Raw genomic sequence first — 21,899 nt, 5'->3', positions numbered from 1 at the left:
CCTTGCGGGGCAGCGGCGGGAGCGGTTACCCGGGCTGATCCAAACCGTGAATGTTGAGGGACAGGGACGTTGCGGGGACAGAGGAACATTGTCATGGACAAGCCAGGGGCTGTAACGCCCTTACAAACAGCTTTCCGCAGCTTTAGCTTAGTAGTGCGGGCGCGACTCGGTCCCCCAGCTGCGGAGAGCGGCGTCCCCGGCTTGCCTTACCTTCGGGCGGTGCACCCCTCTCCAAAACTTAGTCAGGAGCTGAACAGCACGGGCGCCTCGTCCCGCTGCTGTCAAGGACAAGGAGGCGCTCAGAGGCACAGCGGGAGGTGTTTAGAGACCCGCTGTTTCTGGGCGGCTTTGCGCAGCTCCTGCAGGGGTTGCGGGGTGCTTTCCACGCTCGGCTTCACCTGTCGGGCTCCGGGGGAGCGAGCTCCGGCACCCCGCACCCTTTGAAACGCAGCTGCCGGCCCCCGGGGAGGGGCGGTGAGCCTCGCACCGCCGGGCTGGGCGCTGCCCTCCCGCCCCAGCCCCGCAGCCGCCGCCGCTCGGCGGGGCCGGCTCCGCCTCGCCGCAGGTGCGGGTCGCGCTGCCCCGGCCGGGCTCCCGCTCCGGCTCCGGCACTGTCTGCGCGCCCGCGACGGGGCGTCCTCGGCGGGGCGGCTCTCCCGGCCAGGACGGCTTTCCCCCGCCTGTTTTTTTGGCCGGGATTCACTTGCCTGCACGGCGCAGGCAAGCCCTGCCCCTTCGCCCTCCCAGGGCTCAGCCCCGGGGGCGGCTCGCCGGGGTCAGAGAGGGAGCGCACAGTGCTCCGGGCCGGTCTCTAGGACCGCCGAGGTGCTCCCTCCCCCGGGAGCCCCGGAGGTTTGGATTTCCCCCCCCCGGGGACGGCCAGTACCCCCCCCCCCCTTCTCCTTCGGGTCGCGGGCGGTGCGCGCTCCTGCCGCAGCCGAGCGGGAGTCCGTCGCCGGGCGCGGCAGCGGCTCGCCGCCCCCGAGCCCCCAGCAGCGCATCCTCTCCCGCCTGCCGCTTCGCCTTCCCCTCCTCGGCTGCGGGGAGGGTATTGCGAGGTAGGCAAAAGGGAAAGTGAATGTAGCGGTCTGAAGATAGAGACAGTCAGTCGAGGCTAGACGTGTATTTACTCAACCTTTATTATTTAAAAAAATTCATTTTAAAAAAAAAAAAGGTGAACGAACGTCTTACAAAACCCCCCCACATAAATAGGACATTCCGTTCAGCTCTGGCTATTGGCAGTTCTAGTACTTGACAACATCAGACGCGATTTCCTGGCATTAGAGAAACCCATTTCAAAATCGGTCATCACAAAGAAATACTAGAAATCCCAGTTAGCACTTGCTAGGCAGCACGGAGCACTTGTACACAACTTTTCAGACACACACCCGCGCACACACGCAGCTGGGAACAGATCCCGTAGGAAGAGAGCCTCCTTAAAAAATAGTAAACGCTTCTCAAAAAAAAAAAAAGTTATTTACAAAACGCACATGGAAATACAGTATTGACAGAGCGTGGCTGGCAAATCAACATGATTTGAATAGAGAAAGGACTATGGCACATCTTGCTCGAAAGCTCGCACAGCAGCCTCCTTCGAGTGTCCCCGGGGGAAGACAGCTCCTGCCATCTGCGTCGCAGTGCCTTCTCCCTCCCCACCTCTCCTCCCGCCCTCCCCTCGCCTCTCCACCCCTGCACTTCTTGCCAGGTCCTTTTTACACTTGGATGACCACCGCGCTGGGGCTCTGGAGCCGGGTTTTGTACTGGTCTAGCCAGCTCCTCAGCTCCGAGATCTTGTAGCCCTCTGGTCCTCTGCCTCCCTGGTACATCACCTTCTCCTCCTGGATGATGTAGAGCCTCTCGAAGTAGGCACCGTAGGCGGCGCTGGAAGCATTGTCCATGGTGTCCACGGCCAGGGGGCAATCGGGCGCCCCTTCCCTCATCAGCTGAGCTGCCCGCAGCCTGTCCTGGAGGCACTGGTGCTTGGGGATGTTGTAGGCTGCGTCCGAGCTGACCCAGCCGTCGGAGGGGTGTGCTTCTTCGATGTACACCAGCAGGAAGTCAGCAATGTCCACGAAGTGCGCGGCCAGGCGCTGGAAGGACCTCAGGCGGGCCATGAACGGGGGTCAGGTGCAGCTGCCGAAGTTGAGGATGAGGGGTCTCTTGCCGCGGGCGAAGTCCAGGATGCGGAGCCTCTTCTGCCCGTCCAGCTGGATCACCTCGGGGTTGGGGGCTAAGGAGCCCACGTGCGCCGACTTGAAGAAGTCCAGCTTCTGCCCGTGCCACACGGCTTTCAGCGACTCCAGCGTGAACATGCGGTTGGAGTCGGACACGCAGACCGGGGGGTCGTCGGGGGGCGTCCCCTCGCTGGCGCTGGCCGCCTCCTCCGCCGTGGGCATCATCAGCATCTTCTTCCTAATGCACAGAAAATCCAGGAGCCAGAGCATCACGGCGGTGAGCAGGAAGCGGGGGAAGAGGAGGATGCAGGCGGCCGCCTGGGTGAGCAGCTGCAAGGTGTGAACGCCAAGGGAGTGGAGCATCGCAGCGGCTTGTGCTGCAGGGCGCTGGCTGCCTGGGGGCCCCCACGCACCCTGCTTGCCGGGGTCTGTGCAGCACAGCTGAGATCCCGCTTCTCTTTAAGCCCATTTTATAGTCAGGGATTTAAATGAAAAGTGACTCCACCTCCGGCCAGAACCCGCCCCTCTGGAACTTGAGCCTGGGGATTACCTACCCCTCCACTCTAATGACCTAAAAATACACAGACAAAAGGGGAGAGAGCCCCGGCGGGAGCTGCGAGGGACGTGCAACGAGGCAGGGAGCAGCCGCTATCAGGCACCGGCAGAGAGTCCGAGATAGGGCACCGCCGGGGTCCCCGGCCGCAGATAGCGGCAGGCGCTCGCAAACAGCCCCGCCAAGGACAATGCAACAGGCGCAGCCCGCTCCCCGCCCCGGCCCGGCCCCGCACGGGCTGTGTGAGCGCGGGGCCGGCGCCGCGCCGGAGCGGCAGCGGGAGCGGGGGCCGGGGCCCGTCCCGGCAGCGCCTGCAGGTGACAGGGACGGGCCGCCCGCGCCGCCTCCCTCCCCGCGCCTCCCTCCCCTCCCCTCTCCTCCCCGCCCCGCCAGCCCGGTCGCCCCTGGGCACGGCCTCCGCCCCGCCACACACACGCACGCCCCGGCGCCGCGGGGGCTACCCGGGGCTCGAACCCGCGGACTTCGCCGCGCCCGCACATCCTCCCGCCGCGGCGGCGGGACGGCAGGCGGCCGCAGCCCCGGCCCGCGGGCAGCCCCTCGCCTCGCGGCGGGCGGCCCGGGCCCCGGCGGCGGCGGCGGGCCCCGGTGCGGGGCGGGGGGGGGGTGCCAGGTGGGCGCGGGCCGGCGGGCGCTGCCCCGCGGCGGAGGAGGGGCGCGGGGCGGCGCTGCGGCCGCTAGGGGTAGCTGTTGCCCGAGAAGCCGCCGCGGCGGCGGCTGCGGCGGCGGGGAGCCGCGGGGCCCTGCCTCCCCCCGGCCCGGAGGTGTCCGCGCCCCCCGCCGCCGTGCCCCGGCCCCCGAGTCGGAGGGGGCGTCCCGCCGGCGGCGGGTCTCCCCTCGGGGTTGGGGGTCACCGGCCTCCCCCGAGGGCCTTCGGGAATGAGGGTCACGGCGGGGAGCCCCGGGGCCGCAGGAGGCTGCGGGGGGCGGGCTGGCCCCGGGGCCGCGGGTGTGCGCCGGGGTGTGAAGGCGGCGCCCGGCCGCGCCGCGGAGGCGGCCTTCGACCGCGCTCGACGCCGGCCTGGTCGGGACGGCCCCTGCAGCCTCGGGGAAGATCGCCTCGTCTCGTCCCGGGGACGCAGCCGGGGCCTGCGGGGCGTGCGTCACCCGGGCTTCTCCTGCCCGCTCAGCCCTGACCGCACTCTTCCGCGCCGCGGAGCTGGGGCTCGGCCGGTGCTGCGGGGGGTGCCGCGACGGGCGGGCAGCGGGGACGGTGAGCAGGAGAGCGCTGCCCCTGCGATGTCCCCCTGTTCACCAGGGGTCCTGCTGCATCCAGGTGAGCTGTAAGTCCGGGCAGACGCTCCCTTACAGCGACCCAGGAGGAGCCAGCGATATTTTTTTTCTGTTGTCAAGTGAAGTATACACACAAGCTTCTCGTGTGAGTAGGTCTAGCACAGTCCTTAAACAGATGACTGAAGTGTCACCTCATGGACATGATCAGGGAGACCCATGTACTGTCCACAGAGCGGACACGCAAGGGCTGGTTTTAGGTTGGCTGGGTTGTGTGTCAGTAAGCAAAGTGCTTGCAGTACGCGGAGCTGAGCACAGACTGGCCACCTTCAGTCTTCACCCAGTCAGGAGGAATTTATGGCCTGTAAATTCCTTCTTGCTGGACTAGATGGAGACCCATCCCAGAGGTAGAGAGCTTAAATCTAGTTTGGTGCATAGACGCAGCCCTAGACAAAATACGCCAGCTCTGCTCACAGCCTTGCCACTCCATTGGTGCAGGGTTCCCAGCTTGCAGTGTGCACATCATTTCCTCACCAGCTTCTTCAGAAAGGGACATCAGTTGTCCAAAATGCTGAACACTGCCCTCTGCTCTGCAAATGCGACTCATGCATCCCTGAGCTGCTGCTACCGCTGCTGCGCACCCGGGTGCCTGCTGCGCTGACTCTGGGGACGCACGACCCAAGCATTCAATGTGAATATGGGTCCTGAGCACCCCATTTCTGCCTGTGGCCGACGCCAGGTCTCTGGCTGCAGATTCCCAGAGACCCTGAGGACCTGCAACTCCCCCTGTGTGCAGCCCGCACTTCTCTAACTGTGACTGTGCATGTCTCCGTGCCTCCCGTCTAACATCTGCAAAATGGAAAAATTAATGCTGAGCTTCCTCATGGGAGTCTCGGCAGCTTACTTCATTTTTATGTAACTTATTACGAGAACTCTGAATAAAAGGCAAAATTAAAATCTCATTTTATTTTTTCTTTATCTGGTTCCGAATAAGCTGTTTGGGAGCAATCTAATCAGGCGCCTGGTTTGCAGCCCCCCGGTGCATCGTCTTTAGTTGGTGTCAACAGCAAGTGAAGGGAATTCAGCATTTTAGCATCTGAATGGAAATGTATGCTCCAGTCCTCATAAAGCCACGTTCATACACTAGCCTGACTAATAACTTTTTTGGCATTCTGTGGTGCTCAGTCCAGGGAAGATTACTGAGTAGATATTTACTATATTGTCAAACTTATTTTGAACTCTTCATGTGGGCCTCTCACCACCTCTCTGTGCAGTTATGCAATCTTGAAAACCACAAATTAAAGCCTCTAAACAGACGCAATAACAAATTGTGGTAGCTCTGAAGAAACCCCCAGGAAAAAAAATTGATCTCTCAAAGCGACCTCTTCAAACTATGCTGACAGACAAAAGCCTGAGTAAACAGATGGGTTTGCAACCCTGAATATCAACAAACTTTGCTCTACTGGAGTAGATAGTGAGAGATATTCTGAGGTAAAAAAAGTATTTGGTCTTATATAGCGTATTTGTAGCTAGACAGGGACTTACTTAGGAAATGACTTTTTCTCCATTCCCTGGAAACAACTTTGCTTTATTTTTATAGCTCGAAGGAAACCTTTGAATTGGAGTTTCCTATTCAGCTGTGCATAGAGCAGAGAACCGAAGCATTTTGCTCCAGCGGCCCACTGCTACACTTTCCTGCCGTAGGAAAATTCAAGTATAACCTGAGGCCGCTGTTCCATAGCAAAACGGTGGCTCTGCATGGCTCTACAAGCCACGCACCGACGCATTCAGTTGAAGTACAGCGCTCGTGTATTTATACAAAACTCCGTGGGAAAGGGTGGAATTCCTTCTGCAACCCTTTGGTTCTCGGGAGGTTTGAAGTGACGTGTCGTTGCTGTTCTCACTTCTGTGTTATGCTGGACGGTTTTCAAAATCATGTGTTTTCACTCCGGTAAACCCTCTCTCTACTTCACAAGGGCCGTACCTCCCAGTCAGATCTTGGATTATTTTTAGGTATGTGAAGGTAGTCGGTCTTTCTAGGAACCCGTATCGCTGCTACTAATAGTGTGGGAACTTGTGTCTTCCTGCGCACTGAGGATTTCATAGAACATATCCTAAAATATGGGATTTACAGTGGCACATCTGGTTATGGGTGGTTTTTACTCTTCTGCATGTGGTCTGTGGTTCAGCAGTCACTAACTTAAATATATATAAGTTTGTGTGTGTGTGTCCGCACGAGTGCCCATACAGGGTTCACATTATTTCCTTTTTTGAGAACTTTATAGTTGTAGTTTTTCTTCATTTGATACATGTAATTTATAACTCTTTTAAAGTTCTTTTCATAAACAGGAGCTACAAAATAAATTCAGCAACTTATAAAAACAAAACCTCAAAAAGTTGAAATTAAAAACATCGGGTCTGCTTTGATGTAGAGGATGTGTTGAAATGGTATATTTACATGTTTATTTTCTATTTTATAATTTCCTGCACAAAGGCACGCAATACTTTCTGACAGGAAACTAAATGTATTTTGGAAGAGTTCCACCTCTCATGTCATCTAAGCTACATGTCGTTAATGTGTTTGTTAGAACAGAACTTTATGTGAAGGACACAAAAAAGACTTTGCTGAAGTTTGGATCCGTCCCTGAAATTAGAGCTGGACAATTTCATCTCGTGTAAGTGGCTACCCAGTGACTACAGAGAGGTGCAGTAGTGCAGTGGTAAATTACTCACCTGCCTGGTATCTGTGAGAAGTGGGTAAATGTTATATTGCTGAAATTGGAGGTGGATAAACTCCATTTGCAGTTGTTTGCTCTTAGTGACACCTCTGGAAAAAAAGTTACCATAAGCTGGAGTCTGTGCATGGGTCTGGCTGTCTCTGGACCTACATCCCTCTTAATCTTTCACCACTTTTAGATGACACCTGATTTTCTTTTCCTCCCTCCTGTTTGTTTGTTGTTTTTTTTCTTTTAAATATATATGTATGACTCAGAAAAAAACACGCAAAGTCAAGCACCTAGCCAATGCTTTGAGTAGCTTTGAGAAATGAAAGAAAAAAAGTGCCATGCCGCAGACTGGTCTATAAAATCACTAGCAGAGCCATGGACTTCAACTCTCCTATCCCACCCTGGCATTGTCACCTTCCAGTACATGACAAGTATGTCATATAGGACAAAGAGGTTCCCTGCACTGAAGCTTTTTAAAATTTTTTTTCCCCACTTCTTGCTGACTCTGGGTTGAACTGGGAAGGAATTGTTTAATTTGGAGGGAGGACTGATTCCACAGCTACACGTCTGTTAGTGCAATACTCAGGTCTCACCCTGAGTAAGCGGAAAACAACATTTTCTTAAGTCTGTGAGCCACCTACCAAAGCTCTGCAGCGTGACCAAGCGTACAGTTCCCCTGGAGGGTTTCTGCACCTCACACACGGCCACTCACTAGTGCCCCTGTTGTGCTAGCAGCCTGTCAGGCTGTGGTAGAAACTAGATAGCCAAAAGGTTCTGGATTAAAGAATTCTGTTTTTAAACCCAGATGATTTTGGTGACTGGGTTTACTTTAGGACCCCTAAAATAGTGTGTGATAGCACAACTTACGGTGTAACTTGATGAATGCCAAAAGGTGCAACTTTCCACCCCATTAATCCTTCCTCACTTCTGCTTGCACTGTGTCTTGTGTGACCCTGCAGTGACCTGTGGTGACCTGGTTCGGGGACTAAGGGGGCAGAAAAGCTTGCCTTTAGAAAAATGAGTTATTTCTTGACAGGTTAGTTCCCTAAACTGGCTCATGGCAAAAGGAAATGATCATGTGTGATGCAGAGAAGGCACAAGAGAAATGGCCACAGCGTGCAGTCAAGGCAGAGGTAACTGGAGCATCCCATCAGACTGCCAATATTATCCAACTGCTCCTGGGTGGAACTGTATAGTGAGAATGTGTTAAGAGCAGAAATTTCCTGAACAAACTTCACTGCAAGGAAAATGTATGTAGTCTTACCCTTTTGTGTAGTGGAAGAGTATAGGAGATGCGCAGGAGATGACAGTGGCTGTCACAAGGTTCTGCTGGGCAATGTAGCTGAATGGGGTGCACAGCTGGCTTCTGGGGTGAGCCAGCAAAGTCAACTTCAGCAGCAGCTGCTAACACACTTCCTCCAGCAGTAGGAAATCAGATTATCCAGCAACTCCCATGCCAAGCACATCTCTGCTATCCATCAAGCAAACTGCTCAAAAGCTGCTGTGGCTCAAGAGCTCAGGCTGGACCCCCTGGTAATACGGTATAATTACAGTCATCTGAATGGTTTGCTCTGCAGCAAAGACAACAGTCTAGTCCAGAAGTGGAACCCCATAGAGTTGTACTCAAGCCGCAACTTTATACGCATTGAATACAGATGAAGTCCTGGCAGAAAGAGAAAAGACTTCTTCCATTGTCTTTGTTCATACCGGTTTCAGGTGTGATGCAGAGGAGGATGAAGAGATGCAATTTGCTTGAATCTAAATCTCCTCTAAGAAGATTGTAAAAAAATTCACCATGTGAAGTGTTTTATAACAGAATATGTTTCAGCGTATGACATCAAATTTTAATACACTAACACTGTTTAGAAAGATGAGAGCAGCAGGCTGATAATGACGGTTAGTTTTTCATCTTTTAAATGGCAGCACGGCAAGGGTGTTTTCTCAAAATGTTAAGGGGATACTTTTGAGTTGACAGACTGGGTCCAGGCATTGTTAAGGTAAAGGAAACACCACTCCTTTGTGCTCCCTTGCCATGGGGAAGTCTCACTGCTGCCTGGCAGTCTTTGTCGCAGGATGATTCTCAGAGCCCCGAGGTTTGTGTGGTGAAAGCTATGAGCGATCAGTGGCAAAACTCCTGGCGCCTTCCTCGTGATCAGGATTTTGCCCAAGGCATGTAGCACGATAACAGACAAAAGGAGGGTTGAAGACTCAGGGTGTGATTTCTGTCATCTCACTTTCCTTAGCAAGTGCAGTAAAATATAAAGAATTTTAAAATAATAACATTTAATAATTCTCAGGTTTTCAGGTGATTGCATGTGCCCTGCCTGAACCGATATACACGTTTGAATTTTCAATCTGTAACAGACTCAGAGGGGAAGGCAGGAAAAATAGCATTAAAAAAAACATTTATTCAAGAAAAATCTTTAGGGATCATGTCTAGGATAATCTTTTTAAGGGTGACTCTCATTTTCTACAATATAATGGTTTTACCCAGCAGTGGTTTAACGGTTTTGAATAAGCTGTAGAGTGGAGAAACAAATACTTTAGCAAGAATGGAGGAGTTTACTCAGAAAGGCAGGAGTATCAGCCCACTTTTGAATATGGAATGGAGGTGATTAATCTACTGACCTTTTATCCCCAACATCACTAAAATGTATATTATATACATAACGTGGTCTGGTTTTGTGTAAATGATTGCTTTAAGCATGACAGACCCATTCGAAGCAAGTGGCATGCCAAACAGGAGGCTAGAAAGCACCATCATTGTGCACTTAGGCTCTCATCAAATAACAAACTTGCTTCAAGCCTTTTCTTTGAACATAAATGTTTGTGAAGTTTTCCAGTGATTTTTTTTTCCTGGCATTTGCCCCACGACTCTTATTATTTTTAGCCATGTAAAATGGCATTATGCAATTGTTGAAATTTGTTTCTTTCAGCCCATGATGATTTATAAGTCTTAATTTCCAGGATACTCCCTTGAAGTTACCTTCTCTTTGTGACCTCAGGATTTCTCTTCCCAGACCTTTGGTATTTATTTTTACTATTTCTGTGGTCGGGGTTTGGCAATGTTGTTTTGGATTAATGACAAACATACATAAGAACTGGAAAGAATACACATCTTAATCTCCTAATTTAGTGCGTGGCTTGTTTATCAATAGTAGAAAGAAGTTTCTGGACAGGTTTGACACATCCTAATAATAGTCCTCTGCGGCCAGATAGATTTTGATGTATCTGAACTGCATGTAATTCTTCACTTGTTCCAAAATAGATGCAATTTGCTTATTTTATATTGCAATGCAGTATTTCTTTCTCAAACTTTGCCCAGAAAGAATTGGAAGCGGAAGTCAGTTTGAACAAGTATGCATTGTTTATATGGAATATTTTAATTGACATAAAATTGTGTAAACCTGCTAGCTTCTCTGCTCTTGGATGAAGAAAAGATCTTCGGCGTAACAAGGGCCTGAATTTCTGTTCTATTCTTTCCTTTTATGCAGGAAACTGCAAATAATTTAATGCTTAGATGAAATTACTCAGCATTTTACTTAATCGTTGAATTTTCCTCATAAGCAGTATATTTTGCTTTCATCATATATCCAGTAATTTTTTAACTGGCATCTTCTGATGATCTTTTCACTTTCTCTGTGTATTCTTATTTACCTTCATTGTTTATTTACTTAGGCTTAATTCCTTCCCTACACAGCCTACTGTGAATAAAATGTTCCTCTGAAAATGATTAATTTTGTACTTTGTTTACAGAATAGTCTTGCAATGTTGTATCTGATGCTCATTAGCAGGAAAACAGAAATAAAAGGAGAAACATTAGTTCTCACCACAAATCATTTTGAATTCACTGGGATCAGGATCTGACCCAAAATGTTTAGGTTAGCTGAACAGCTCAAGTTGATTCGAAGGGTCTCAATGTTTATGCCTGACAGCGCGTCCTCCTATGACTTTTTATTTTTAGCTGCTCAACAGTTCTTACGTTCTGTGAATTTTAAAGTTATTCTTAGACTAAGCAATACAGTCTCTTCACAGGGAAAAACTGTGGCAAGCATCGCTATGTGATACAGCTCATCATTTCATAGGGCCCATCATTTCCACCTGAAGCTCCAGCAGAAAAAAAACAACCAAAGATTAAATGGTTACTTTAAACTTAGATATTAAATTTTGGGTTCCAATTCACTCTTCTCAGTGTGTGAATTATTGTGGATACCTGGAGCGGTCCACCATCCTCTGTGAAACTTAATTTAAGGGCCACAAATTGCCTCTGAATATTAACATATGTGCAAACCCGCTTCCTGGAATCCAACTGTACTTTTATTTCTGACATTTTAATAAAGTTGATTTTGTAAGAGTACTAATCCCTTGCTACTAGTCCTTACCTGAAACCAAGTTTGAATTTCTTAAAACGAGAAAATGGTGCTTTTTTAGAAAAGGTACTAATAAATAACCCCTTTTTTTAATGGCAATCATATACTTATACAAAGCAGGGAATACATATGAAAATAAAATGGATCGAAGTGATCTAAGCCCACTAGTAGAAAGGGGAAGGAGTTCTGAAATGCATATTTATTGCAAATGAACCCTGGATTTACTAGGTACTGAGGGAGCTTTTTTTTAAGAACAATTATGTTGTATTTGGAAAAACTGACATTTTCTTTCTTAACTAATTTTAATTGGCATTATGCTCCCACTGAGCCAAAAAAAATGGAAGACAGCAGCAAAATATAAATTAAAGTAGGAGTAAAGTATCTCAGCTGATGAAAGCATAGATAAAAGGCTCTGAAGCCTTTCTTACAAATGCCTTCTTCAAAGTGGGGTGGTCCTTGGGCAGCGGTGGCCCATGCCTATTCCTTGGCCTCTTCTACAGTCGTTGACGTTGCGCTGCCAATGAAGCAGCTGTCACTTTTTACCAGCGTAATGCCTGCCAGCAGCCAGCTCAGAAGTGCTGCTTTTAATTAAATTTCTGATTTCAATTGGATTTCAGTTTGCAGTTCACAGCTAACAGAGATTTTCAGGGTGGGGTCTTATAGGGCATCTAGGAGTATTTCAGACACCTCTGTGTTACAGAGATCTGCTCAGAAACATCAAGCATCACGTTAAAATTAGTTACATTTTTGCCCCCATTACTTGCGAGAGCTCTTCCAGGATCTCGCTGCCATAATGGCTAGAATTATTCATATTTCCAGCTTAAATGTATCTATGGCAGGTTTACACCGTTTGTTCGTGTGCCAACATTGTCTCTTTGCTGAGGCAGTTTTCCTGCTTCCCTTTTCTCCATGTGTTAAAGAATCATAGAATCATAGAATCATTTAGGTTGGAAAAGACCTTTAAGATCCTCAAGGGCAGTCCCGTCCCCTTGGCACCACTCCACTGGGGCTAACAAGACAAATTCTTGTGGGGCGTATCAGCACCGATGGGGACAGGCAGATTCAGGCTCTCCCTGCTAACGATCTGAGTGAGCTGGGATGCAAATTGGCCCTCTCCTGGTGCCTATAGGGCTATGGCAGCGTAATGGTAAGCCTGAGCTGGTGAGTTCTGCTGGAGACTTCATTAGCACAGTGCTAATTCAGCCTATATGGATTCTGGGCCAGTATGAGGCCAACTGAGGCTCACATCGGTCTGCACCTGTTTATTCAGATGTGCTCACAGTCTCTTCTCATGAGATGGATTTTCCATTTCTCTGATCCTCCTAAAAACAATCTTCTGCACCTGTTTCATGTCAAGTCCGTTTTCCTGCATCATATAGGAAGAGATTAATTGGAGAAGAAGAGATGGCTCTACCCTCTCCTCCTTTTCCTTGCATTAGCGCTGCTTGGCACAGCATGCAGTCATTGGCTCAACACAATCATTCTCATCAGTCTGGTTGACGTCTGGAAGTCACGGACAAACACAGATGCAGCTTGACAGCTGAACACCTGGGCAATAAGCGTGGCGTGTCAGGGACACGCTGGGTGTACCCTACATGCACTATATTATTTGATCGGTGCTGTGCAATACAGCTTGGACCTACCTGAAACCCAAAGGACAAATGAAAAGTTTATGTACGATAGCTCTGGAGCCTCTCTGTTGTATCAGCCAACGCACCATAGAGTCAACCCGTCTTGGTGAGCCCGGTGCAACTGGAGAGCATCGGACGGATTGTGCACTCGCTGGCCATCTGTGTCATTCATGTTTCCCACAGGCTGGATTTCCTGCTCATGCGGTGCATGGCATGGGATTTCCCAGACACAAACATGGGAGCCCAGGCACATGGTCGGGGGCCGTGTGACAGGGCTGTGGCTGTGCATCTCCCCCATATGGAGCACAGCTGTGTCTGTCCTTGAAAGGGGTGACCTAAATTTTACACAGTATTCCAGTGACATATAACCAGCACATCCCTTGCTGGAAATACCCTGTGTGTTTTTGAATTGTACTTGTTTACCATAGCTGCCTCTCTTTAAGGGCTCATGCTAACCATGCATTTGACTGAACCATCTAGAGTTTTCTCCTCCACGTGCAGCTGGCAAGTGCCCAGTTTTTAGTGACATTTTTTGCTGCCAGCTTCATGAAATTGAGCTAGGCAATTCTGGATTTCATCCTGTTTGCACTGCTTCACTCCTTGAAGTCATTCAGTTCTTCCAGTGAAATAGCCCAGTCCTGTTCTGTACACCCACAGATTCCATAAACTCATTCCCAATTTTTGCACCCATGTTTTCTATGTCATCTCTGCTGACCATATTCTTGTAATGATGTTTGATCATGATAATCAGCAGACAGCAGATAACCTTAGCTGATGTAAACTGTCACGGCTTTTGCTATCAAAATAGCAAAATGGTAGTGTTTCCAGCTAAGGTTCTGCCAGAATGTGATTAGAAATGTACCTTTAAAATGTGGTATTTCTTTAACTACTGTTAACATCTTTTAAAAGAATTAAAAAGCCTTTGCTTAAAAATACCACAGTGCTTATTAAATAGTTACTCTTAGGCCAAATTAACACTACAAGTGTATCATAATATTAAAAGTGTTACAATATTAAAGGTTTACATTTCCATTATTAGGAATATTCCCTCTTGCTTAACTCTGCTGTGTTTCCTATATGCAGAAGACCCCAGTTATTGCGATAAATCATACTCCTCTTTCTCAAGTGAGATGCCAGAGAGATACTGCAACAAGCACTTGCTTCTTGGCTTGACATCAGTCCTTTTCAACAGTGGCTTTGGAGCTGGCCTTTAAAGCAGTTTTGTTCTGTTACCGAAAGAACTGGGCATTATGTTGCTATGTTCTCTATGCCACAAGGGCTGTCTTCCCCCAGCGTTCTTCCCATCCCCTCTCTCCAGCTCTATGGCTGAGAAGAAAACCTAAGAAATGTAACCCAAATGCAATAGTGCATCTGAAAGCAGTCTAGGTAACAACTCAAAGAGATACAAACTGGGCCACATCTCGCATATGCTCAGTACTGGTGATTTAAGTGTTGACATTGTCATGGTGACAATTAAGAAGCAAGAAGGGGAGGATCCTGGATCTGTGTGGTTTAATGGGAATATTTTGGTGCTAATAGTCACCTCTTGTCAAGAACCACCCAAGCTTAGGCCTAGCAGGCTCTGTGGGTATGACCCCATTTTAGGGGGGAACCAAGCTGGAAGAGCATGCGTACTGAGAAAACAGGAACAGGTCCTGTACGGAGCAGTCCTGTTTTCAGTGAGCAGTATCTCATCTGGGGAGTCGGGACAGATGTTGCTTAACTAGTAGGTGCCACCATCACTTTGGCCATTTGGTCTTTGATAGGAGATGATCAAATTTGAGCATGTGGCAATAAGAGGCAGTGATGCAGCCACCAGCATTTAATGAATCACTTTTGAAGGTGTTTGGAACTTTTTCTCATTTCTAAGCTATAATCAGTCAGAGAAGGAGTTTATAAAATATTTATCCTCCATTCTGTGTGTAAAAATGATTTACTTTATTTGGTGTTTATGCATTATTTTTTCCATCAGGAAAGCAAGCCGTAATTTGTTAAACACCTGCATGGAAGTATCCCAGAATGACCTGATATGATGAATACTGTTATAGACTGCAGTTGAATAGGTGCTTCTTTTCCCAGCTGTGGGAACTGTAGAAACTGAAAATATTCTTTCTGAAAAGTTCTGGAATCAACTTTTTCTCTTATAGAGAGCTTTCTAGTACAGAATTAAAGTTGCTTAAATATATTTCCTTGCAATGAACATTCTAAAAATAATAAGGGATGATAAATAAGGTGACATTTATATTCAGTGCAGTGCTCATTGCCATTAAATTCCATAACCACAGCCCTCTTGTATAGACATTCAATTTAACAATACATCACCTTTGATTCACAGCGCTGAATAGCTGAAAAATCCTCTTGTAATGCTTACCCTTGGCCCCCAATAACTTGCTGTTTGCTTGAATTACATACGATGAGTAAGCACTTGAAGCAGTGTACATCTGTACCTGTCAGTAATGTTTGTGTAAGGTTTAATTTAGCACTGTATATTATATTGCAGCCTTCACTTTCTGGTAGAAGTGATGTGAGGAAATTGTTTTGCTAAGTAAGGACTGCAAAATTCATTACTTACTGTATGTTATTTCGATGTACCATTTTTTAATTCTAGATGGATTTTTGCCATTCGAGGGCTGAACAACGTAATGTTGGAGTTCAGCCTGGGCATTTGTGTCCCAAAGTACATGAGGATGGCAGTACTAAGGGGGCTACTAGCAGCTTTCTGCCAGTTCAGATGTGTTGTGTGTTGGGGGTGAAGTTACTCCCTTCCATATAAGACAGAGAAGTTGTTTGAATGCAGCATTTCTCTCCCTGTGTGCATTTGAAGAGCTGCGTGCAAATTTTTACTTCCTCTTCTGCTCTAATTGAGCTGTGTAAAACTGCCCTAGAATTTGCCTTATTTGTAACTGGATAATGCTATAAATGTGTGTAAAGGTGCCCAAAATGCAACTCTTCTCTTTAAAATATGTTTTTTGGTTTTTTTTTTTTAGTGGGAAAAATGAAGTGCATTAAATTTGTTCAGCTGGCCTATTTGATCTCATCCAACCTGGTATCATACATAACTTGAACATCAAAATGTCATGGGAAACTATGAGTAATCTGAGGCACTCAAGATTTGACTAAGGCGAATTTTCAAGGCCATACTGAGAGATAACATACTTTTTAAAAGACTGTTGGAAGTCCTGGTCCAAGCTGGCATGCCTTAATTGTGGTGGTGTTATGAATGGTGCATCAGAAACTACAGAAACTAATGTAAAGGATGTGCTTCTCTTTTCGTCTGTGTTGCTGCGCTTCATTAAAAGGTTATCAATCAACATCATTTCTAACTTTAGCAGCATCTCAGTCCCCATCTTTGAGTCCTGCACTTCTTCCCGTTACACATTCTTCCCATGATTTAGTATCATTTCTCCAAAGTGACATTCCTCCAAACTGTACCATAATAAGCATGGGTAGATGTACATCTACTTGTGGACCACCGGAGACCAGTCTTCACCCAGATGTAACTGCAGACCTACTTGAAGAAAATTCCATTAATAGCCACAGATCCATAGTTGGTGAGTGTCTTATGTGCTTGTCCAAAAGGAATTCACTGAGGCTATCAATGAACTTCACTCAATAACCACAAGTTCATAACAAATTTTGACTATTACTAATACAGTACAATACAAATGAATGTGTTAATAGTGCAGTTGTTGTTTGAAAACAGCAGTATTGCTTATGAGAGAACAGTTTCTATTTTCCTAGTACAATTTTCACACATTACTATTCATTTAAAGTGAAATAGAAATGAATAGCCACCCAGGCTTTGGAATCTGGATGTTTATTATGTCTGTTATACATCTATTTTTTTATTTTAACTTCTTCACTGTGTGTGTTTCTTCTCGCACTCTGTCCCCATTAATATCCTTCAGAAATGATTGGGTTTTTTGAAATATAACTTCAAAAGAGAAATGAAATTTTCCCAGCATGCTAAAATCTTGGGTGGTATACAGTGTTGTCACTAGTCATACAATTTAAAATTAACACCATTGACAAATGCTGCTTTAAAGCTTCTATTGAAAAATCATAATATGTAAGTGCAGTAGGGCTTTTTTGCTGATCTGGATTTACATTTGTATAATGTACAGTTAATAACTGGTATGATCTTGTTACAGATCGATTGCTCTTCTTCAGTATGTCCCTTGTTTTGTATGCCATTATTCACTCGAAGGGCTTAATTAAATGAATCAGAGTATAAGCACATATTTGCTGCAACAATTGCAATTCCCCATAGATAATTTTCTTTGGCTTGTTTTGCTGGGATTTCCAGGAAAGTTCCCAGAAACTGTTTCACAGAATAGAGGGGTTTCTCTTTTTAAAACCCTTTTTTGGTGTTACACAAATTTGAGCCCAGAAGAGTTTAATTTTTGAGACATAACCATGAATACTACATGCATGTGTGCCTCTATAATAACAAAATCTTCAGAATAAATTGAGTTTAAGTTGAATCTTATTTGATTTCTGTGGTTGGCTTTGGAAACATTTGGTATTTATTTTCCATTGAAATTTGCACCCGCTTGGGGCAGCAATATGTTTAAGTGCTTCTCCTGTCATTTCTGCTCTGTAATCTTAATTTTAAAACTAGTTTTCCATTTTTTTCTATTTGCTCTGTGTTGTGTGTACTTATCTTTCACATGGCAATAAAAAATTCTGCATTGGTGGTCTTGGTCTTAGTGTGCATGTATGTGTGTTGAAGGGGTACAATATATAGCCCTGTAAAGAGCGTTGTTCTTTGATTTTGAGAAAGAGAAAAGGAGGGATTCTAATTTACATCCATATTGCTGAAATAAAAATGTGGCCTCTCCATTCAAGAATGTGGCTGTGATTTTTCAAAATGACTTGTAAGGCTTAGATGACTCCATTTATGGGCAGCTAAACTGGGACGTTTTTAAGAAACAAGTTTTTAGAGAAGAAGGTTCAACGTTACAGAAATTTTAACAGGACAAGCTGGCCCCAAAGAACCAGCAAAACCCTCAACTGCTGACTGTGACTGCAGCGCAGTTCTCTTGGTCTCTGTTGCATTTGTTCGGTCAAGGTGCTTGATTCTGTATTAGACATTAAATAAAGGTGATTCATGCCTCAGTGTACTGACAGTCTGATGACAGGCATTAAAGAGATGAGGCACATGGAATGAGTCAAAAGGGAGAAGTTGTTTTGTTATTTTGGGATTTTTTTTGCTTATTAACATAGAGATTAATTAAAGACATTTCTATGGGAGCAGGTGCAAACTTCCTCTGAGCACACAGCAGACTGACAAGGTACAAGTCAGCTTGAATCCAGAAGCTGTATCACTGTGTCAGCATGACACTATTTAGCAGGAAATAGTAGCTCTGGCAAAGTAACCTGTTAACAGTGCTGCACAATGTTTGTGCCAATGCTGGGTTGCTTCTTGCCAACTTGGGTAACTTAAAGGGAAGAGTGGCTCTGACTTCTCACACATTTGCAGACACGCATCCATTTTTGTGAGGATCAAAGGCTTGTTCTGAGGGTCCCCAAATCAGTGGAGACATACTGGTCATCTCTAAGGAGGTTTGTGTCAGACCTCAAGAGCTCTAACTGGCATTTGTTGCAGCTAAGTGTTATACCTAGGAGCTCCAGCTGATATATGGTTTCGCATGGCAAATACAAAGTAAGAAAGAGATCCTGCTTCCAAAACTTTAGCCTGAATTGAGAGGAAGCTTAGATGGAAATGATCATCCAGCCCAACCTCTTGCCAAAGCAAGATTATATCCTGCAGGCTGTTTTCTAGCATTTGCCAATCTGGCTATAAAAGCACCAAGAAAATAGGATCCATTACTGGGAAGAGTCTGGGAGACTGTTCCATTGTTTAAAAGATGTCATGCCAGTACATTGTCTTCTGAAATTAAGCATTTATTTTTTTCTTATCTTCATTACATCTTATCCTTGGTTATGTTCTGAGATACCAAATTAAAATCTGACATTCTTAAAGGCTATATAGTTGTTGGCTATTACAATTCACCTTTGTGTCCTTGAGCTGACCAACCTGGGGTGTTGGTCACCCCAAGGGAAAGGGCTGCACAGCTGCATGACCATAATTATTCTATGTCACAGGGACCAGGGCAAACGATGGCTATAAAACTCCTTTTGCCTTCTTCATGTATCTGGCCGTCTCTTTCCTAATAAATCAGTTCCTCCATCCCATCACAGCTTTTGCTATACTTCAATGAATGTTTGCCAGCAGCTGTGTCTACTTTAACAAGTAGGGTGGCCTAGTAAAGAGTGTGGGGTGAATGCAAAACAGGACCTGTAGTGTAAAATGGTCGGTGCTGAGGGCTTAACATCCACAATGATGCACGCTTTAAGGTACTGGAATAGTTCTGGGCTGGTCCCTCAAACTGGATGTATGTACTGGTTGGAGATCATTAGATGCACTCCTGGAACACACTTTCTTCTGATTTATTTTTTTCTGAAAGTCTGTGAGTCTGAGACTGCTTTGTTGTGTGAACCAGAGCATAATGAGTAGGGATGAACTAAAATGCTAATGCAGATACAATCCAGATCTTTTTGAGAGCATGTTGACCAGAGCTGAATGCAATGTTATATAGCAGCAAGAGAGATTTGAGTCAGACCTCAGGAAAATGTTTGCAATGATAAGGGCAGCGAAGCACTATGGAAGTTGAATAAAATCTGTGATGAGAGGTTTTTAAGAAAAGGCTTACAGAATTTGGGAATAAGATATAGTTGTTCCTGCATAGAGAAACAGGAATGGATTTGGTCAGTTTATGACATCCTTCAAGCCAAATTTCCCCTATGATTCCGAAGTGCACCATCATATCTGTTCTGGAGTAACGACCTAAGCATAGACAGCTCCAAAGGGCTTTGTTTTCTTGCTGTGTGACAGTGCAGTCCCTCATGCTATACTTGTGGTTTCTTTCAGTACTGCACCTCCTTGCATTTCTTCCACCTGATGAATGTGTGTCCCTTTTTCATATGCATATGAGTTTCAGTTTTTCCAGTTTTAATTTTCTGTCCTTCCTCCTGCTATTCAATATATTTTTTTTTCTCTTCCTTGGCTGCTATTTATAACTTCTCCTAGTTTAGCTACATCATGGAGTTTCACTGATGGCAATTTACTCTCCCAGATACTGAAAGTTTTCAATAAAGTTGAATCAAAAATGGTGTCTATGAAGTAATCTATATTGCCGGTGATAATCTACTGTTAGCCAGATTTCAAAACACATAACTGGTTCTCTTCAGGTCAGTTTAAATTCAGGTTCAGATGAGACATAATAGCAAATGCTCTACTAAACTGATGGCATATGATTGTTTCCTGCCATTCATTTATAATTTGGTCAAGCAGAAATCTTCAAATTAATAAAGTTGCAGCCGTTCTCTTCCTCTATGTTGTACATTATTGTGAATTATTAAGTGTCTTGACACAGAACTGCTCCACACAAAATACACGTTTCAGAGGCAAAACCCAAACAAGTCCCACTCCTAAGCCTCAGATCACTCAAAAAGAGCCTCAATAAATTCAGGCTTCTTTGCCATTGAATTTAAATGCATGTTAAGACCTTAAGTCACTAAGGTTCCATTTGAACCCCTTCCTTTTATACAATGATTTGTTACTTTATGCATTTTCTGCTGTAGCTTATGAAGATCTCAATGTCCCAAGAGGATTGACCTTTTCAGTGGACGGTACAGGTGTCCAGTTTCAACATAGGGGACTATTCTAGCCTTGCCTCTTGGCTGCTGCTTAATGCAGTCTCTGGGAAAAGGAAGAAGTAGACTCAAACCTACCCTACTAAAGTGTTTTAAAATCCAGGTCACTCATTTCCCAATAATTTATCTTAACATTGACTCCTGCTCAAAAGATAACAAAGATTTAGAGCTCCAAGGCCATTTCGTGTGTGTGCTTTTGTGCTTTCTGATGACATTTTCATTAGAAAAATATATATTTTTCTTTCTCAGATATTTCCATTTTGCTAGGATAAATAGTATTCAGAAAGATTTTTCTGCTGTCCAAAACTATCTGTATACCCCTATCCGTTTCTGATACTGAATTTAGTAATGTTAAAAAAGAACAATAAAGGGGAAATGTTTTGGTACAAACATCAGTTTTGGAATGAAAACATTTTCAGCTATGAGGCTCCATTAGTTCTGCAGTTAGCAAATACTTCAATTGACACTGTTGTCAAACCAAGGACATAAAACTGAGAGTGTGATATGTTATCTGCTGCCAATTACGTAAGTTCATGATGCATAAGTTATTGCAAAAAATAAGGTCATGACTCCTAAACCAACTCCTTTTGAAGTTTCAGTTCTTCATAAAGCCTCCCGCATATTTGTATATTTTAGTTGGTTAACTCTTAACTGAATTTATGTGAATGCTTATGAAAATGAAGTATTATATGACATTAAAGAAAAAGCAGAATCTTGCATGGTCTACAGGAATACCAACTTGTTGATATCAAATGCTTATAGTGAGGTGAATCTGTCTAAAACATGGATTTTAGTTCCTTATCAAAGAGCTGTTTGAAAATAAATGTTTTTGACCACCAAACATAAACATTACAGTTATTATGGAATATTATCTAGCAGGTAGGTAAGAGGATTAGGGCTCAAACTCCCACTTGTCTTACCTTTTATATGGTCTTTTATGGTAGTCTTACACTAATCATTGAACTTTTCTGATTACCTTCATTTATCTTTCTCTATGACTAAACATGACTAAATGTCGTATTTGTCATATGAAGATAGTATGTAAGTAATAGACTTAAGCCTTCATTTGAAAAATGCCAGCAAAGCTGGGAAGAGTGTCAGAGCAACAAATCACTCCACTCAGAACTGGAACAGTGAGGGCGTTCTTCATATCTGGGGCAGAGGTTTCAGAAACTTTAAGAACCAAGCTAACATGATGCTAAAGATGCTTAACGCCTTCATCCTAATGCAAAGGATTTGTTAGAGGATCGTGTAGCTACAGCATTTTTTTTTTCACTTCAGAAAAAAAAAAGTATGACTTTTAAACATTATCTCTTTTCAAAATTTGATGGAAGCATGACCTTTGGAGATGATCTGACAAAACCTCCCCTAGAACAGCTAGTAGTCCTTGTTCTGCCTCATTCAGGTCAAGGACTGAAAAACAGGTGTTTTGTAGTCTACTAATGACTTTACCACAAGTCTTTGTTTTTTTTCTTGAG

General features: G+C 45.4%; 1 protein-coding gene across 1 annotated transcript; it reads right to left on the bottom strand.

Annotated features, from left to right (window-relative positions):
- Positions 1–1,684: 1,684 nt before the first annotated feature.
- Positions 1,685–2,708, bottom strand: DIO3 (iodothyronine deiodinase 3). The gene has a single exon (XM_050897748.1). The coding sequence runs from the start codon at positions 2,535–2,537 to the stop codon at positions 1,713–1,715; it is 825 nt and encodes a 274-aa protein (XP_050753705.1). The 5' UTR covers positions 2,538–2,708; the 3' UTR covers positions 1,685–1,712.
- Between the last annotated feature and the right edge of the window lie 19,191 nt (positions 2,709–21,899).

This window comes from Gymnogyps californianus, chromosome 5, assembly GCF_018139145.2.
Source record: "Gymnogyps californianus isolate 813 chromosome 5, ASM1813914v2, whole genome shotgun sequence".
In the NCBI taxonomy this organism is placed as follows: Eukaryota; Metazoa; Chordata; class Aves; order Accipitriformes; family Cathartidae; genus Gymnogyps; species Gymnogyps californianus.
Note: the sequence above shows the minus strand (reverse complement) of the source record. Positions and strands in the feature narration are given on the sequence as shown.